Genomic DNA, 19,768 nt, shown 5'->3' with positions numbered 1-19,768 from the left:
TCATCCAGACCCTGCAGACTGACGGATGGAGACAGCTGTGAGGTTATTAGCTGGAGGCCTGAGATCCAGAGGGGCCTGGGCCTTGCCTCCACAATGTAACAGATAAAGGGCAGAGGTCAGGACCCGAGGCTGTAAGAGTTGGCTAACCATAGGCAAGTCACTTTACTTCTCAAACTCTGGTTTCTCCATCATTAACGTGGGACTGAGAATGTCTAACATCCAAGGCTGTTTAGGGAATACCGACCTAATGCTAAATACACGAAAGGGGCTTTGTACACAATAAGACCAGGAGGAAGGAGCAAGGTTGGAATGCAAGTCTTTGGAGGGTGGGTGTGGGAGGGGGTGTACAAGCAGGCAGGGTCAGTGAGGAAGGGAGAGAGACAGAGAATCAGAAACTGGGAGCAGGGCATTCTGAGAGCCGGTGGGGAGCTGACCAGTCCCTGGATGCTCTTCCCTTGTCACTCTATCAGTCGGGGCTCCTTGAACGGTGCCTAATCCTGCCCCAGGTTCTTGGATCACAGTTGTCCTTCATGGACCAGACTCACCAGGCCCCAGAGCATGATATCCAGAGCCCTGGAACCCTAATATCGGGGCAGAACCTCACAGGAGTGGTGAGATGTCAGAAGTGGAAGAGCCTTTAGAAACCAGTCTAGAGACTGGTTTATTTTACAGATGGGAGGTCTGAGGCCCAGATGGTCTTGCTCAAGGCCACCCACTGGTTTGTGGGGAGCTAGGATCTGAACCCCAGTGTCCAGACTCTGCCTAAACACACAACGAGGTGGCTGGTGGGACAGTGCTACCCTGGGGCCCTCCCAATGTGGTTCCAAAGCCTGAGCCTGTCCTGCAAGGGTTTTTGTTTGTTATTTTAATCCTCTAATTCCACTGAGAAAGGGAAAGACAGAGAGAAATATTGATGTGAGAGAAACACATCGATTGGTTCCCTCCTGCCTGCGCCCTGAGCTGGGAAGAGCCTGCAGCCGATAGGCACCCTTGACCTGAATTGAACCAGGGACCCTTTGGTCTGCAGGCTGAAGCTCTATCCACGGAGCCGAATCTGCTAGGGTGGTTTTTTTTTGTTGTTGAAAGAGAAAAGAAATCCAGGTTGGCCAGATGCGAACCATTTTTGCGTTTCTCTTCTAGTGCACGTGCCGTCTTCCAATTGTGAAGAAAGCGATTTCCCTGAAGAGCATCTGTGTTACAGGAACTCCAGTTCCTCCTGCTCCCACCGGGATGGTCTAAGGTGAGTGCCATTACCTGTTTGTTCAGTTCCTGACTTCCTCCTCCAGAGAACAGAAACCGCTGCTGGAATTCGAATAGCGGACGCTAGGTGGCGATGTCGCACCAGATTAAGGTTTCTAAACCCTGGGAGCAAGGCCTTCAAAACCTGGGTGCAGAGCTGAGTGTGGGCGCCAGGGGGTGCTCCGCGCGTCCTCGCCTGATCCAGGAGGATGCAGTTTCTTGGTGCTCCAAGGAGCCAAGTATTCCATCCTAACACAGTATTTTATGCCCAGAGGAAGGAACTGCTTACACGCTCCCAGGATTACTGCACAGTAAGAAGAGGGAGGAGGTCACGATTAGTTCCTCACTCCAGATTTGCCAACCTCTAGTCCTGGGTGACCTTGGGCAGGTGACTCTCTGCCCTGCATTCTCCAGGTGCTCCTTTGCACTCCTACCTGTGAGGTGGAGTAAGCATCATAGCTGCATCCCAGGGTCCTTACAACGCTGACTGAGGTATTTACAGTTGTGGTGTATATTGTCTTGGTTAACAAATTCCGGGCACATATTTTCATGATCGTGAAAACTGAGGTCGAGGGAGGTGGAAAGAGTTGTCGGAGATCACCCAGATAATTAAGGCAGAAATGGTCTACTGTTAGGACCACAGCCAAGCTTAGGCGGTGGGCAGATCAGAAAAGAACCACACACACATACACACACACACACATGCTTAGAATGACTGAACGCAGACACGGGAAAAGATGAGCAGAGGGGCCCTCCAAGATATGCCACGAGGGGAATGGAACTTTCCTGGAGGGTTCAGGGGCTGATGCTACCCAGAAGGCACAGCTGCTCTGTCTGGAGGGGGTGTTGTGAGGTCACCTCCCTGTAAGGTGTGGCCAGCCCCATTTTACAGATGAGGAGACTGAGGGCTGGAGAGAGACACGGACAGGCCTGAGGATACATGGCAAGTCAGGGTTAGATCTGGACACAAAACTCTTTCGTGTTCCACGATGTCAAGTGACTTCCTGACACAGCATGGCACAGGCACAGGAGCCCTCTCTCCCCAGACAGACCCTGCCGCCTTCTCCTTGGGGAGGGCCCGGATCTGAGACAGATGCCAACACAACTCACTCAGAGGAGGAGGCGGTGTTGGGGAGAGCAGGAGGCCCCTCGGTGCACTGGGAGGAGGGCAAGCACAGCCCACCTTGTGCACCGTGGGACTCCGGAGAGCAGCGGGGAGGGAGTCCATTCTGGGATTGGCACCCTTTAAAGCCCAGCTCGGTGGCTGTAGGGGACAAGGTCTCGGGGCCTGTGTCTCAGGGCTTCTCCCTCTTTCTCCAGCATTCAGCATGTCACACCCCCGGCCCACTCTCCTTAAACGGCCCCTCCCCTCGGCCCCCATGACTGCCCTGCCTAGGCCACTCCCCATCTCCTGGACCAGGCTCTTCTCCATTCTCCCTGGTCAACTGCACCCTGCCCCGGCCACAGGCTAATCTTCCTGACACTCCTCCCCACCGCCCTCCCCATGGCTCCAAAGCCCTGGGCATCACCCGCCTGCCTTCAGATCTAACTCCAAACTCCCTGCCTCCACATTGCTATTCCTCTCTAACCACACCACAACCTTCCCTTTGAAAATCTCTAATGTTTCCATTCTGGAACCAAACTCTGACCTTATGGGGATATTCCTTCCAGGCCCTCGCCCCTCTTTTCTGTCCTGCACCTTCTCTATAGGAATATTGCGATGACCGTGTTACATCCTCCAAGGTTGAATATATCCCATCTTCTCGGGCGAGTTCAATGCTAACTGGGACTGGTCAGCTGGTTTTCCCCTGGGGGGTGGGGGTCAGGTACACATAATGTGTATATGACTCCAGGATGGAGGACTGCTCCCATTGGGAAGGCATGGGTTCAGGGAGACCAGTTGGAAGCTGATGATGGGACTGGAGCCATTGTTCTAGACTAGTCTGGGCTGGTAAGCCAGGGCCCCCCTGACTTAGGCTAGCCCACGACATCCGCATTCCTCAGGCGCCCTCTGCCATCCACCTGCACTTCAGAGAGCCCCCTGCTGATGGGAAGTTACCCTCCAAGAAAACACCACTGTTAGAGATTTTAAATTAAATGTATTTCTTGCAAAATGTCAGCAGTCCCACGATTGCCTTTTCTCCATAATAACATATTTAGTTAACAACTCCTGGCATTCACCAGGCACTCTCCTCCCTAGCAGCCATGGCCCTTCATCCCCGTGGTTCTCACAGGCATGGCCACAAGCCCTGGGCAGTTAGGCAAGAGAGACCCTGCCTGCCGCTTACCGCAGGAGGAATGGGGCCCATGACAGGAACCAACGGGCTCAAGGCCTTCCTTTAAAGAAGAAAGGTCAAGCAAAAAATAACCAAAACAAAACTCATGGACACAGTCAACAAACAGCATGGTGATTACAGCATGGGAGGCAGGGAGGCAGGAGAGGGTACAGGGGTTATACATGAGATGGAAGGAGACTTGACTTGGGGTGGTGAACACACAATACAATATACACAGATAATAGCTTATAGAACTGTACACCTGAAACCTACATAATTTTATTAACCGTTGTCACCCCAATGAATCCAATTAGAAAATAAAAAAAAGCACAAAAAGATTGCCAATATACAAAACAGACCCCAAACCAGCAATAATGCAAATAATATTAAACAACACTTAAGACAAAACAGCGCTGCCTCCCAAGTACCCTATTTGAAAATGATGGTGCAAGCAGGGCAGTGGGGGCTGGAGGAGAATACATGTTCACATCCCACACTCCGGCGTGGTCTCAGCGTGGCCGGGGAGTTCTCAGCGTGGTCTGGCATGGTCTCAGCGTGGCTGGGGGAGTTCTCAGCGTGGTCTGGCATGGTCTCAGCGTGGCCGGGGGAGTTCTCAGCGTGGTCTGGTGTGGTCTCAGCGTGGCCGGGGGAGTTCTCAGTGTGGTCTGGCGTGGTCTCAGCGTGGCTGGGGGAGTTCTCAGCGTGGTCTGGCGTGGTCTCAGCATGGCCGGGGGCGTTCTTGTCCTCCAGCTGTCCAGGTGCTTCATGTGATCCTGGACCCACTTCTCCTTTGGGTTGGCACAGAAGTCCTTGGCACGCTTGGTTCTGAAGCTGTGGATGCAGAAGCGCCCGCACAGTTAGAGGGAGCGCTTGGGGGTTCGACCCAAGAGGTGGGCCTCCTTCCAGGAGGAGGGAAGGGTGTGGCAAGAAGGGGCCTCTGGACCCAGTCGCTGTTGGTGCCCCCGGGGGAGGCTGGCCTGGCCACCAGGGCCTCGGCCAGGGTGTGAGCCGCGCCGTCGTCAGGCAGCCGGCTGTGGCACCTCCCTGGCTCTCTCGGGGCCTTTGGTGATGTAATAACAGGAGGATCTGGATGACACAGTCTGGTTAGATCTTATCCCCTGAGTGCAAGGTCCTGAATTAGTCTGATGTCTATGTTCTGGGGCAGAACTTCGGATCGGGGGCTTTGGAGAGGGGGTGGGGTGGAGAAGGAAGGGCAGGCTGAGGCGGGTGTGGAGGTGAGCAGGGTTTTCTACCCACATGACAGCTTTCTGGGTACAATGGCTGCTGGTGACTTGGTAGCTCCTCAGCTTCTGCAAAGGGATCTTCTTGTTGGTAAATGTGATGCAGCAGCGGGACCCGGTAAGGAGTGCACCTGGAATAAAGCCACAAGGGGAAGCCCTTCAGGAGGTGCTAGGTTTTCTCAGCCGGCCTGTGGCAGGAAGCTGCTGGGGGAGGAGGGCAGGGAGGCAGACCTGGTCTCTCCGCCCCCCCCCCCCCCCCAGGAGGAGGGCAGGGAGGCAGACGTGGCCTTTCCCATCCCAGGTCCAGCCCTCCCGCCCTCGGCCCTGAGGCAGGCTTCAGATTTGCAGTCAGTTTTCCCAGCTGCATGGTGGGGACAGGTCACCGCTGACCTTGGAGGCAGTGTGGCCCATCCTGGCTATGACCCCCCGCCTGCAGAGTTTGGGGAGATCCGCTGGGGCCCAAGAAAAGGGCCTGGCTTTGGAGTGGGCAGCTTGGCTTCCATCCTGGCTTTGCCATGGCTGGGGTGGGTGGGGGTAGGACTCCTCTTGTCCCCACGTGGGCTCTGCTTTCTGTTTTTAGAATTGGATGTTCAAGTGACACTCCCAGGACCCCTGCTGCTCTGAGAGGCTGGGAAATGGGGCATGTTGGCTTAGGACGTCCCAAAAGGAGAGGGAACAGAGAGAAGGAGAGAGGGGGGAGGGAGAGAGAGAGGGCTTACCTGGCTGAGCGAGCACCTGGGCGCTGAGGGCGGCCACGGCCACGGTGAGCAGCAGGCACAGCAGCCCTGCGGAGACCTTCATGCTGGAGGCTGCGTGCGGATAAGAGCTCCCACGTGAGAGTTGTTGGTGTCTGGGCTTATCTCAGCCTCTTCTTCTCGGCCTCTTCTCCTCCAGCGGCTCTGCCTGCCTTTTATAGGGAACAGAGAGGGTGGGAGCTCCCAGAGAGACATTGGCCTGGGCAGGGGCCTGGTTGCGTCAACGTGCTGGGGGCTCTCGAATCTGCTGAGCCAGTGGCGGGGCTGCCAAGTGTTTCCCAGGAAATGCAAGAGGGAAGCTGTGGGCCCAGCAGCGGTGGACCGGCTTCCTTCCGGCCCTCCCGCAGGACAGGGTCCCAGGTGCCCATGGCCTTGCTTAGAACAAAAGGAAAAACACTCCCGCGGGGAAGAGCGCGGCGTGCGGGCTTCGCGCATCCTCACGCATTCAGTCTTGGCGCGGCCCGTGCCACTGTCACCGTGCCCACCCGGGGGGACCACTGAGTGACCGCAGGGATGACACCACTTCTCATGGGGCGTGAGTGGTGCCTGGCAGAGAAAACTAGCCTGTGTACACTGACCCCCGGGGCGGCTGCCCGCGCGCGCGGAGCCGCGGAAGCCCTTTCCGGGCCTGGCTTTATGTGGAAGTCCCACCCTTAGACAAATCAAAGCCAACTTCTGCTGCCAGGGCCTCCGCACACCACGACTGGTGCCCTTCTGCACCTCGGGCCCGGACGGCTAGGGTTTGACAGTCACCGCTGCGTCCGGGCCCCTTTGGTCAGGGATGTCCATTGAGTTTCTGGAGCTGCTGGTGGGAGGGGTGTGCAACCTGCTGGGCGGTAGGGGCAGGCTGCAGTGGGGGTGGGACCCGGATAGCGCCGGCGCCCATGGGAGCCTGGCCAGGCCTTTGCCCGAGGTTCCCGTTGGCCATGCTCGCTCCTGGCTCCCGGGTCTTGCTCACTGTTTGTGCCTGCCTGGGATCCTCTCCCCTCTGCTGTCCATTCTTGCGAGTCTTTCCACTCCAGCAAAGCAAGCCCAGTGAGAGGAAAAGACAGAAAAACAAAGAGCCAAGATGAGTGAGATAGGAAGCGCTGAGGTGACCCCAAGTTGGTTTTCCGACAAGCCTGTAATGAAGCTAAAGCCCTCCCGAGACTGACCATGAAGAAGGGGAAAAGGGCCCTCGCCGGTTTGGCTAGGTGGGTAGAGTGTCAGCCGTGGGCTGACAGGTCCCGGGTTGGATTCCAGTCAAGGGTTGTAGGCTGGTCAGGGTGAGCGCAGGAGGCAACGAATTGATGTCTTTTTCACTTCAATGTTTTTCTCTCTCTGTCCCTCCCCCTCCCACTCTCTCTAAAAAATCAATGGAAAAATATCCTTGGGAGAGGATTAACAAGACAAAAACAAAACAAAAGAAAAAAGAAGGGAAAAAAGGCACAAATAGCCAACAGCAGGAGTAGAAGGGACATCACCAGGGAGCCTGCAGACACCAAGAAGATAAGAACCTATGCCAGTACATTTAATTCAGGAGGAGTGGATGAACTCCCCCCAAAACATAACTTACCAGGCGGCAAGAAAAAGCTGAAAAGGAGAAGTAATTCTAAAACTATTAAAGAAATGCAATCAGTAAGTGAAAATCTCCCCACAACATACCCGCGGGCCCCAAGGGGTTTAACAACTCGCTCCTCCAAAGCACTCCAGTCATTTCAATCTTACACAATTTCTTCCAGAGAATTTAGAAAAAAAGTGTGCACTCTTCAACTCACTTTGAGTCTTACATAACTTTGACCCCAAAACTTGTCAAGAACCAACAAGAGCCAGGCTGATGTGGATCAGTGGTTCAGCATCGACCCACGAACCAGGAGGTCACGTGTTGATTCCTGGTCTGGACACATGCCCTGGTTGCAGGCTTGATCCCTGGTGGGGAGCATGCAGGATAGGAGGCAGCTGATTGATGATGTTTCTCTCTATCTTTCTACCTTTCTCTCTCTCTAAAAGTCAATAAAAACTGTGGAGAGCGGCTACAGCATTTGGACAGGTTCAAGCTGGGACTAATGAGAGGGCATGGTCCTCTTGTGGCAAAGCCACGTGCAAGCCCCAGCACAATTATAGCCAAAGGCTATAGTTGTAAGCTTGACCTTATGGTCCGAACCTGTGGTCCCACGTGGCTGAGTGATATGGGCTGTGGGAGGTGCAGCAAGTAAACAAAGCTTGATCAGGTGCTTGTGATTGAGTAGACTGGAAACCCATGAGAACGTTGTAAACATCTTGACCACACCCTTACTTTGCTTCGTGGAATCTCAGCTATAAAATACAGACTCAGCTTGGCAGGCCGGGCGCGGTCTCTCCATCAGAGAGGAGCGTCCCACTGAGCTCTAGCTTTATTCCCTTGTCTGTCTTTTCTTAATCCTTCACCGCCCCCTCTTAGGTTCACCCATCGCCGTGTCGGCTTGGCACAAAAAACAAATGAAAAAACCCACAAAACCAACAAGAAGATTGCAAGCTTGTCCCTCTAGACCAGGGGTCCTCAAACTTTTTAAACAGGGGGCCAGTTCACTGTCCCTCAGACCGTTGGAGGGCCGGACTATAGTTAAAAAAACCACTATGAACAAATTCCTATGCACACTGCACATATCTTATTTTGAAGTAAACAAAACGGCAAAAACACCCGCATGTGGCCCGCGGGCCGTAGTTTGAGGACGCCTGCTCTAGACACACATCCCCTTCTTGTCCATCCTCTTTTGTGGCTGGGGAAGCTCACCCGGGTGGATCACAGGAATGGGACTGCAGGTCCTCGGGCTCCAGGTTGGGTTCAGACACTGGGGAGCCCCTTGGGCATTGGAGAGGGAGGAGAGTTAAGGAGGAGTACTTATTTCTCTGCTGTCTCCCTCCTGCCTCAGCCTGGGTGCAGCCAGCTCTCAACTGAGGTTTTTCACTTCCCTCGCCACCACCCCCTCCATGGCTCGCTCCAGCTTTGAGGAGCCATGCCCTGCCTTTCTCTCTCCAGCTCTAGGGGTGGTCATCGCCCTGTTATTAGCACCCCTGCGGTTTCTCCACACCCAGCCCACCTCTTGGGAAACAGCATTTTCATTAAACCTTCCTCAAATCATTCCAATGTAAGCATCATCTGTTTCTTTCTGGAACCCTGACCGATACAGGTTTGAGTGCCCGAGGGGCCCTTCCAAATAGGGTCCTTGGAGTGTGTTGCTCATGTATTTTAGGAGCACAAAAATGACAGCCGTTGGCATCCTTACTACTTAAAGCATCACCTGTATTAGGAAGGCCGACTGTGAACAAGCCCTCCAGGTGGGCCTCATGTGCACTGAAGTCTGAGGAGCACGGAATGACAGCCGTCCGTGGCCATCTCATATACGGTGAAAAGCTACCAGAGGGCTCCTAAGGGTGCTGGCACCTCTCATGACCTCCTCCACATATCTCGCAGCGCCCCCAAATGGACATGTCCCCTGGCCTTCCTCGGAGTGCACTTAGGGGATGGTGGAGCCCTTTGCACAGAACAGTTCCATTTCAACGGATCCACCTCCCTGAGCCATGTAATCACCTTCCTAACCTCCCAGGGAAGTTCTAGAATTTCAGCCTCACTGACTACAGGCTTCTGTTTTAAGTCTAGACTCCAACTAGCCAACCTCACTGAGCACTCACATCACTGCCAGGTATTGGTGCCAACACATGCAATTCTGAATTCTGGGCAAGTAGGCCCAAGCCCATGAATTTGGCCCATTGAACCTTGTATGTCACTCACCGCTCAGAACCCACTTCCCCATGCCCGTCCCGAACTTTCCTCCAAACTGAGTGGGTGGGGACACTTGACCCTCCCAGCTGTAAGCACTCTGTCTGCCTTTCCCTCGGTGTCAGGACCCAACATCTCAGAGGAGAGTGTGTTTAGGAGCCTGAAGTCTTGAGTCAGCCAGACAGACACGGGTTCAAGTCCTGGGTCAGCCACTTCCTAGTTGTGCAGTTTGAAGCAACTTATTTAACTCACTAGCTTCAAAGAGGAACTGATAGCTAATTATCGCCTCGTTGTGATGTTGTGGGAGTCAAATCAGATGATGCCTGGAAAGCCTCGGCGCAGTATCAGTCATTCCCATTTCTAACCAGTCCCAGGTGCGGCTGCTGCTGCTGGTCTGAGGACCGCGCTGGGAGAACGGCTGCTGCAGTGGAGCGGGGTTTGGAGCTCGGGGGGAGAAATGGGACCTGGGCGGGGAGGGCAGAGGCCAGGCGGTGATGCTGGTTTAGCAGAGGGGCAAGGTGGCCACCGTCACCCCAGGAAGCCCCAGGGCTGGTCTGCTAGTCAGAGTGTTCTGACCCTCGGAATCTGTGGCCGTGATTAGGGGATCCCTAGACACGACATAGATGGGCTACCTACTAAGGTGCTGCTTGGCTTGAGGCAGAAAATCCCAGCTTTCATGTAGAAGAGATTCATGGCTTCTTGCCCAATGAATGATCAGATCTAAGCCAGTGCATAGCCCTGGAGTGCCTGGGTGGCGGGGGGCTGGGTCCCTTTCAGGAAGGGCCTTGCCGTGCCAAGTCGCCAGGTGGAATACAGGACACCTAGTTAAATCTGAATTTCAGAGAAGGAATGAGTAATTTTGTAACAAATATGCCCCTTGCAATGCTTTCGCGAAATCTGAAAATCCGTGGGTTTATACTATAAACATTCCCCCAAGGCTTCCCCAGAGCAGCCTGCTGCCTTGTAACCAGGGTGACTCCACACCGGGGAAGGAAATGCTGGTAATGGCCTTACATGGATGGTATTCTCTGGAGACCTAAAAATTCACCCTGGCCCACCAGTCAGTGAGGGAGCAACAGACGTCTCCTAGACAGAAGAATTCCGTGATTTCAGAACCACTGTGCTGCTGTAGAGCAGTGGTTCTCAACCTTTCTAATGCCGCGACCCTTTAATACAGTTCCTCATGTTGTGGCGACCCCCAACCATAAAATTATTTTCGTTGCTACTTCATAACTGTAATTTTGCTACTGTTAATGAATCGTAATGTATATATCTGTGTTTTCCGATGGTCTTAGGCGACCCTGCTAGCGGTTCTCAACCTGTGCAGAGTCTTAGCATCCAAGCGTCCAGCAATCTGACGCCAGTGTCCTGGGCAATCGTGCTTTGCCATCTTATGTCGTCACGCCTTAGGGCTGGCTCCGCTATGCCCATGTGGCGGTTTTCAGAGGTTTGTTTACATGGTAAAGTCTATGCTCGAGGGATAATGTATTGGGAAGCTCTGTTATATGGCAGATTAAAACTAAAATTGCCCCGGGTAGCAGAGCCGGGGGCACCCTGTGCTGACGCTTCTCCCTGCCCAACTCATTTTATTGTTTGAGGCCGGGAGGTATATTGACATAGGGCAACCTTTCCACTGAACGGAGCAGATACCCGGCTGCGGGGGTGGCTAACGAAAAGGGGAGGGAGTCAGCACTAACTGGAGTTCTCTGCCCGAGACTGGGTCTCTCCGGAGAAAGGCACGCCTGCAGGGAAGAGAACATTGCATTGCGACACTGAAGGGGAAGTCCAGCCACCACCCTGTAAACGCTGCAAGATGGCCTTACTTTCCCTTCACATCTGCCTGCAACACTGTCCTTTCCGCGGGCCCCAACAGGAATCACTTGAGCCCTGCGTTAAACCGTCTCTTGATAATGAAGGCTTCCCAGGCTATAGGAGCTTTCACAGGGGACCAAATCTTGCTCTAAGCCATGGAGTCATCTTTCTGGGCATTCTCTGGACCGGCATACAGTCAAACGTGAATGCTCACTGATGATTGAGGGGTCTAAGAAGATTCGGGGGGAGAATTATTATATAATTTATCTTCCAAACCAGACAGGGCGAAGCGGGATTGTCCCAGGCAAACAGAAGTGTGCATTCTCCCTACCCTCTGGGGTTGTGGCCTCTTACCATTGGTTCTGTTGCCCATTAAGGTGCCTACAGTTTTTAACTTTGGCTGCCTTCTTTTTTTCTAGAAAATCCCAGGATGCATGCCTGGGACTGCCCCTTTCCATGACTAAGTAGATAGGAACAATCTTCTATTTGGCTCATGCTGGAGCTATGGAAAAAAAAAAGGGGGGGGCGGGGAGAAGTTTTTCTGTAGCAGCAGCAATTTTGTAGGAACATTTTTACATGTTTTTTTATTTTATTTTAAAAAAACGTATGTGCTGACTTAGAATACTTGGAAAGCATTTCCTAAAAAGAATAAAAATGTTATACAGCCATTTGCACACTCAGCATTAAGACTTAACCATAGAGAAAATATTGTTGGTCTTTATTCTTTCCATGTGAAAATTTCAAGAATTTTACTAGCTACGGGTTAGTCTCAGGTTTGTTTGTTAATGTTATGTCAAAACCTTGTCAAAGTCCTTGTATATCCTTCAACAGCTTAAGTTCTTAATGGCTGAATAGTTATTTAGACCAGCGGTCACCAACCTTTCGGACCTCACGGGCCACCAGTGGTCTGCGGACCACAGGTTGTGACCTCTAATCTAGACCATACCTTGCTACTGGGCATTCAGTCTATTTCACTGGGATTCCAAGTAATGCTGTCACGTCTTTATCAGCATCACTTTCAGAGACATGGCAATTGGGTTGTGGGTCAATAGTATGAAGTTTCAGGCCATTAAAACATATTTTCAAATGTATTTTAATATTCTTGTATTATATATTTCACATATAATACAATTCACAAATCTTATAGGTATAGCTTGATTACTTTTTAATCTATGTATACAACATGTAACCACCACTCACATCAAGACTGATATTTTCAACACCCCTGAAGGTTCTGTTGTATCTTTTTCAAGTCAGTGCTTCATTTCCTAGAGGTAATCATTATTCAGTCAAAATCGATGGCCTGGCCCTGCATCGACCTATGAACCAGGAGGTCACAGTTCAATTCCTGGTCAGGGCACATGCCTGGGTTGCAGGCTTGATCCCCAGTGTGGGGCATGCAGGAGGCAGCCGATCAATAATTCTCTCTCATCTTTGATGTTTTTATCTCTCTCTCTCTCTCCCTTCCTCTCTGAAATCAATAAAAATATATATTTTAAAATGTTTTTAAAAAATTGGTTGCCTATTCTTGAAATTCATATAAATGGAATTATGTGGAATGCATTCTTTTGGGTCTGAAGTCTTACGCTTAATGCTTTTTAAAAATATCAATGCTTTGTTCTTTTCATTGCTGTCATATTCCACTGTATAAACACACCACAGTTTGTATCTATTCTACCGTTAATAGACATTGGGAATCCTTCCAGTTTGGGGCTATTATGAACAGACGTATAAACATTCTTGTTCATTCCTTTTTGTGTCTGTATGGATTCATTTGTCTTAAATATTTACTTACAAGTGGAACTTCTGAGTCATAGAATATACATTTGTTTAATTTCAACAGAAACGGCTAAACTGTTTTCTAAGCTTCTCACCAGTAATGCTCCATTTGCTCTACATTCCCATCAACAACTGGGTTGTAGCCTTCTTCCCATTTTAACCATTTTGGTGGGCGGGTAGCAGTTTTTCATGGTGTAGCCAATTGCATTTCCCTTGCTATTCTTCTAGAAGCATTACTGTGACAGAGTGCTCCCTCCCACACTCTGAGCCTCCGGTAGAGGCGCAGGCTGAGCCAACTCCTGACCTGAGATGGCACCCAAGGAGGAGCCTGGGGTCAGAAAGCAAGCAGTGAGGAGACACCGAGCAGGCACTGAGAGAGTGAAGTGGTGACAGCCTGAGCACACTGCCAGCCTCCGCAGAGGGTGACATCAGAAGGGAGCCCAACATGTATGGGAGTGGGGTGGAGGGGGGCAATCTTACCTTATAATAGAGAAACATGCAAATTGACCGCACCTCCGCTATGCCCATGATTGGGCCAGCGGAGGCTGAGGGCGGGACTCCGGGTGGCCTGTCGACCGTTGATAAAATCAAGATGGCGGTGCCCAGTGGCCGCGCCCGAGCCGCTGCTCCCCTGGGGTGCCTGGGGTGATCGGCACCCCGGGGGGCGTGGCCGTGCCCGTGCCGCTGCTCCCCGGGGGTGCCTGGGGCGATCGGCACCCCGGGGGGCGTGGCCGTGCCCGTGCCCGCTCCCTGGGGGTGCCTGGGGTGATCGGCACCCCGGGGGGCGTAGCCGCGCCCCTGCTGCCACTCCCCGGGGGTGCCTGGGGTGATCGGCACCCCGGGGGGCGTGGCCGCGCCCGTGCCGCTGCTCCCCAGGGGTGCCTGGGGCCATCGGCACCCTGGGGGGGGCGTGGCCGCGCCCGTGCCCGCTCCCTGGGGGTGCCTGGGGCAATCGGCACCCTGGGGGGCGTGGCATGGGGGCGTGGCCGCTCCCCAGGGGTGCCTGGGGCGATGGGCACCCCCGGGGGGCGTGGCATAGGGGCGTGGCTGCTCCCCAGGGGTGCCTGGGGCGATGGGCACCCCGGGGGGGCGTGGCCACGCCCCTGCCATTGCTCCCCGGGGGTGCCTGGGGCGATCGGCACCCCCTGGGGGCATGGCAAGGGGGCGTGGCCGCTCCCCGGGGGTGCCTGGGGCGATCGGCACCCCGGGGGGCATGGCCACGCCCCTGCCATTGCTCCCCGGGGTTGCCTGGGGAGATCGGCACCCCGGGGGGGCGTGGCCGCGCCCGTGCCGCCGCTCCCCGGGTGTGCCTGGGGCGATCGGCACCCCAGGGGGCGTGGCATGGGGGCGTGGCCGCTCCCTGGGGGTGCCTGGGGCGATCCGTGTGAGAGGGATGTCCAACTGCAGGTTTAGGCCCGATTCCACAGGGATCGGGCCTAAACCTGCAGGTGGACATCCCCCGAGGGGTCCCATATTAGAGAGGGTGCAAGCTGGGCTGAGGGACACCCTCCCCAGTGCACGAATTTCGTGCACCGGGCCTCTAGTGGTAAGATATGTACACATATAATACCTTAATAAAAAAATGAAAAAAAAAGAAGAAAAAAAAAAAGAAGGGAGCCCAAGAGGATGCCAGTCAGCTCAAGTAACCTCCCCAGTTCTTTGCCCCCTGTTGGCAAGGGAAGGAATTGCAGCTTACAGATATGAACCAGTTTATGTAAGGACATGGATTTTCAAAACACAAATATTCAAGTTAGGCACATAAGACATCAATAACGTAAGAGGACGAATCACTTGGGACATTCTGTTGAATGTCACAGTTCATTGTGGTTTGAAATGTAACAGCACAATCCCAGAGTGCAGCTAGCTGGGCGATGCTCAGGGAAAACAAGTGGGTTGTCTTACACTGTGGCCTGCTGGCACGTCCAGTGTGAGTCTTCGTGCCTCTGGCCTTTGGGGTTTGTGGTCCAGGTACTTCATGCGCCCCTGGGCCCAGATCTATGTAGCCAGCTTGGCCTAGAGACCGTGGAAGAAAGAGGTTAGGATTAGGTGGCACCTTTGTGGCCGGGAAGCACACCTCTTACCTGGCTGGCATGTAGCTGCCTTATCCCTCCTGCAGTTTGGAGGTGCTGTCTTGGACTTGACTGGAAAGCTTATCTCCAGACAGGTGATATATCTGACTAACAGGTGTTTGCCAATAGGGAGGGCTCCTACCTGGCTTGCTGGTTTGCACTCTAGGCACTTTGCTTCCCCACTCTACCCTGGCCAACAGACAATGCCAAGTCTCCAAAAGGTGTGGCTCCTGGAGCTAGAGGGCGCTGGTGAGGTCATCTGCCCCATCCCCTCATTTCCTGCCTGGGACACAGTGCTAGTTCCACTTTTGAGTGGGGTATCTTAAGACCGGAGAGAGAAGTTGACTTGCCCTAAGGGACCCGGAGAGTCAGGGTCAGCTGTGGGATCAGAAGCCAGGTCTCTGCTTCCAGGGGGACCAGAACTGTGGCGTCTCCACACGATGACAACGACCGGCCCTGAGGAGCTGGGGCCGCAGGACGACAATCCTCTCTCCCTTCACGAGGGATCTGGTCTTTGTGCTTCAGCATGGTGGGCCTCCTGTCTGAAAAAGGAGCCAGCTATGCTCATGAAGAACAGGGAATTTTGCTCTTAAGTGTCTTCTAAGGAAAGGTGACCCCATGCCTTTCAAATGGAGGCTTGCAAGTCCTTGGGATTGGGGTACAGTGATGGAGAGAAATTCATTTTGTATCTCAGCAGTGCCAACCCTCTAAATACATAGCTGCTTTTCAAGATTCTAAGAGAAGGGTCTATGACCTGGGCCAATGATTCTCCTGCTACAACAGTTAGCACATCACTCTGGCTTGTTCTTCCTAACCTCTCCCCCAGGACCACCCTTCCTCAGATCCCCATCTCCTCGGCACCACTGCCGTGGCCTGCTCTCCGGCCTTCCCCTCACACTGTCTCCTGCACTCAGATGCCAGGCTATTCTTCCTGACACCTGCCTCGGAATGTGACACTTTCCTTTTTTCCTGTTCCTGTTTCAAAACCCTTTGTGCCTCCTTGTGACTCCTTGACTTCCCACTTGAAATTCAATAGCCCCTAAGATCTGGTTCCAACCTTTATTTGTAAAACTCTCAACTCCTCTGTCTTTCCATAGTTCAGCTGGATGGCTTTCCCTCCTCTGGCTCGCTCCCCTCCTCCTTCTCCTGTCCCAGCTCTGAAGAGCCCGTTTTGTTTCCCACCGCATGCTGCCCCTCAAGACCAGGCCTGTTGAAGATCCCCCTTCAATGGAAAGCTTTGAGTGCTCCTCTGGGTAATAAACATCTACTTTCCTCAGAGATTAGGGTTCCCTTCTGGGGTGTTACCCTGGGTTGGAGAGAATTCATTGATGCTGAAAACTTGGGATTATACAGAACAGTTTAAAGACTGCTGCAAGAGATCAAGAGAGAGACTGGCCGGTTTGGCTCAGTGGATAGAGCGTTGGCCTGCAGGCCAAAGGGTCCCTGGTTCGATCCCGGTCAAGGACTCGTGCCTTGGTTGCAGGCTCCTCCCTGGCCCGGGGCCCTGGTCAGGGCTTATGCAGGAGACAATCAATCGATGTGTTTCTCTCACATTGATGTTTCTCTCTGTCTTTTCCCTCTCTCTTCCACTCTCCCTAAAAACCGAGAGAGAGAGAGAGAGAGAGAGAGAGAGAGAGAGAGAGAGAGAGAGGAGAGAGAGAGAGAGAGAGACTGGAGAAGTTAGGTGTGGCGAGAAAAGATGGGAAGTAAGACCCTATGGGGATAAGGGCATGTGATGATGTGATGTTACGGGCTAGAGCCAGCGGGCTGAAACAGCTTGATCTGGCCCTGCTAGGTTCTCCCTGATCCTCAGTCAAGTCCAAAAGACTTTGTAGAGGATGGCCCCTGTACCCCAAATTGCCACCCATTGCTGCCATTTTCTCCCTCCCAGCTAAATGTTATCCCGTAAAAAATAAGAACAAGTAGTTTAACCTTGTATATATTTTTATTTGAAAATCCCATAGTTACCTAATAACATTAATTTCATCAACAACATTACATAGTTTATATTTACAAAGGCCCAGAAGTGTTCCACTCTGACGACCCACGGAAGGATTCCCGACATGGAAGGCACGTGAGAGGGAGAACGGTCACACCCGGCCGTGAACGTAGCTGGGCTCACAGGAAAGGAAAAGGTCGCCATATTCGGCACTTTTCATTCATTAGGATTTCTGGCAGATAAAGCCAAAGCATCAATAGCTTATATTTAATTAAATATTACTTAAGAAATGTTGTGTTTTCCATTATGAACTCAAGTGCCACTTTTTTGTACATGGTAATAAAATAACACCATCCTACACCTGAGGGAGGTTGAGGGGAAATAAATAAGGGTTTCCTCAGGCTCTGACGGTCTCTCCACGCAGGTGTGACATGTTAAGGCTTCAGAGCTTGGGCCCTGCTGTCCAGGAGGCCCATGGTGTCCTGGACCCACTTCTTCTTGGGGTCCGCGCAGATCTCCTTGTCCTTTTTGGTCTTGAAGCTGTGGGGCAATTAGATGGAGCACCTTGAGGATTTTGCTCAGGCGTGTGACCCACTGGCTCCCAAACATGATCAGCCCTTGCTCCCTTGGTGAGGGGCCTGGATTGGGACAGAGGAGGAGGGAGGGAGGATGGGAGGAAGAGGCCTGAAAAGGAAGCTTGCTCTTGCTGTCCCTGGGGAAGCCCTGCAGGCTCCTGGCTGAGGAAACGTGGGTGAGCTGACCAAGCTCCTAGAAGGGGAGCCTGGAGGGAGGGTAGGTCCCTTCTCGTGGGCTCAGTTTCTCTACCGGGTAGAAGGCCCATTTGATTAGCTGGTGCATTTATCTGACTCGTGTGGACACGAGTCCTGACCTCAGAGTGTCAGGCTCAGGGTGTCAGGACGTGGCTCACTCACATCACAGCTTCCTGGGGACACTGGCTGTTGGTGACTCTCGTGTAGCTCTTCAGCTTCTGGATGCGGATCTCCTTACTGACCACATTAAAGCAGCAGGTGATGGGGATGGAAACGGAGTCTGGAAAACATTTTGTGAAGAATGAGATAGTGAGGATGTGTCGTGAGCATATGCATTTGGAAGGGGAGGAGGGGAAGGTAGGGGAAGACAAAGCAAAAATACACGAGATCCAACTAGGGACCCACCACTCCCAAGTTCAGTGCCTTAGCCCAGATCCCACAGATAAAATGCCACCTGTGAGTCAGTTTCCCCTATTGAACGATGGGGCCCCTCACTAATGACGGGGAAGGGGAAAATCTTGAGTAACAAGGCTAATCCTGTAGGGTTATTATAAGGGGCTCCTGACCCAAAACTTCTGACACTGGAAAGATAAGTTCTAAGACTTTGCTTCCAAGCTTTTTGTCCCGTTATAGCTCTAGAGCCGACCCATGTCACATCCTGAGATGCCTCTGGATGCTTGACTTAGCCACTGTTCTGGAAACTCCACTGACCATAATAAAAATGTGAAACCTCCAGCAGGCGTTTCTTCCTCTCCACTACTTCCCAAAACGTCTTTCACATCCACAATGAGAAAGGGTCCCTTTTTTCGGTGCCACATGCCCAAACAGTGAGAGGGTCACTGATGTAGTGGCTGCATTTAGTGTCCCAAAGCCGGTCTCAGGGAAGGTCAGAGGGACCGGCCTCCGAGGCCCGGGCACCAAATTCTGGCTCTGCCTCTGACCAGCTGGGATATGACCGCTCTTCTCATTTCCCCTCTTGCCTCCACTTTCTCCCTCTCAGGCGTTGCAACAAGCCTGGGATGACTCATGCAGAGAGGTTCGTACCTGCAGTCATGAAAACGTTAAGCCCCTAGGCAGAGAAGGGCCTTACCTGGATTGGCGAGCACCTGGGTGCTGAAGGCGGCTGCTGTGAGCAACAGGCACACCAGGGCTGCGGAGACCTTCATGGCGGAGGGTGTGAATGTGAGCTTCGGCCTGAGAGTTGCAGGTTTCAGGATTGGCCTCAACCTCTCTGCTCCTCTGGCTGCTCTGGCCATTCTGCCTGCCTTTTATAGGAGGCAGAGAGCATGGCCGGCGTCATGATCCAGGAAGGATGAAGTAAGACCCTGAATGTGCTGAGTAGGCACCAGAACCTGGGGGCAATTTCCTGACACTGAGAGAAGGAAACTGTGGAGTTTCCATTGTTTGCTTAGACTGTGTGGAGCAGAGGTGGAGGGGTATGTGGTTGGGCCCAGCAAAGTGTAGGCAGTGATCTCATTAGATCATGAACGGTTGCAATTTCTTTGAAATGGAAAGTGATCTGTCAGAAAGGAAGAATGGAAGCCGAGGTCACAGTGGAGTGAAGAGAATCAAGGGTTTGACCCTTCCCAGGGCCAAGAAGGCCTGGGAGGGGGCCCTAGGCTTTGCCTGTATTCTCTGTCAGACTCAGGTCCCTGCATCCTAAATTAGTCAGGCTCCTGTGAAAGCCACACAGGTTGCTCACCAGAACCTTGGCAGAATGGCGGGATCAGGAATTTCTAAGTCTAAAGGACCAAGAAACTTATGGCGTGGAGCTTAAGAACTGGACAGCACATCCTGTCCTTCTAGGCTGGTGGTTTCCAAATATTTTATTTAGACACTAAGGTTTCTTTTCAAGTAAAGTCATATGAAGAAGTCCAATATGTTATGCAGGTTCAGGTGGAACAAGTCTGCTTGGAGAAAGGTCTCCCAGCTCCCTTCACTCATTTTTGTTGGGTGAAGTGGTCTACAGATGTCAATTAGAAAGCTGATGAAATATCTCCATTCAATTCCATAGTTTAAAAAGTAATAAAATGTGTGGCCTGGCTGGCATGGTGCAGTGGTTGGGCATCAACCTGTGAACCAGGAGGTCATGGTTCAATTCCCAGTTAGGGCACATGCCCAGGTTTCGGGCTTGATCCCTAGTGTGGGG

At 52.7% G+C, this 19,768-nt stretch overlaps 1 protein-coding gene across 1 annotated transcript; it reads right to left on the bottom strand.

Moving 5' to 3' along the window:
* Positions 1 to 3,772: 3,772 nt before the first annotated feature.
* Positions 3,773 to 18,846, bottom strand: LOC307115458 (uncharacterized protein). Its single transcript, XM_079798670.1, has 6 exons — positions 18,710 to 18,846; positions 17,782 to 17,899; positions 17,299 to 17,389; positions 5,476 to 5,611; positions 4,773 to 4,887; positions 3,773 to 4,346 (listed from the first exon to the last, which is right to left on the bottom strand). Exons 1-6 carry the CDS (start codon positions 18,783 to 18,785, stop codon positions 4,025 to 4,027), a joined length of 858 nt encoding a protein of 285 aa, XP_079654796.1. The 5' UTR covers positions 18,786 to 18,846; the 3' UTR covers positions 3,773 to 4,024.
* Positions 18,847 to 19,768: the final 922 nt, after the last annotated feature.

This window comes from Cnephaeus nilssonii (genome assembly GCF_951640355.1).
Source record: "Cnephaeus nilssonii genome assembly, chromosome: 19".
NCBI classification, from domain to species: Eukaryota; Metazoa; Chordata; class Mammalia; order Chiroptera; family Vespertilionidae; genus Cnephaeus; species Cnephaeus nilssonii.
Note: the sequence above shows the minus strand (reverse complement) of the source record. Positions and strands in the feature narration are given on the sequence as shown.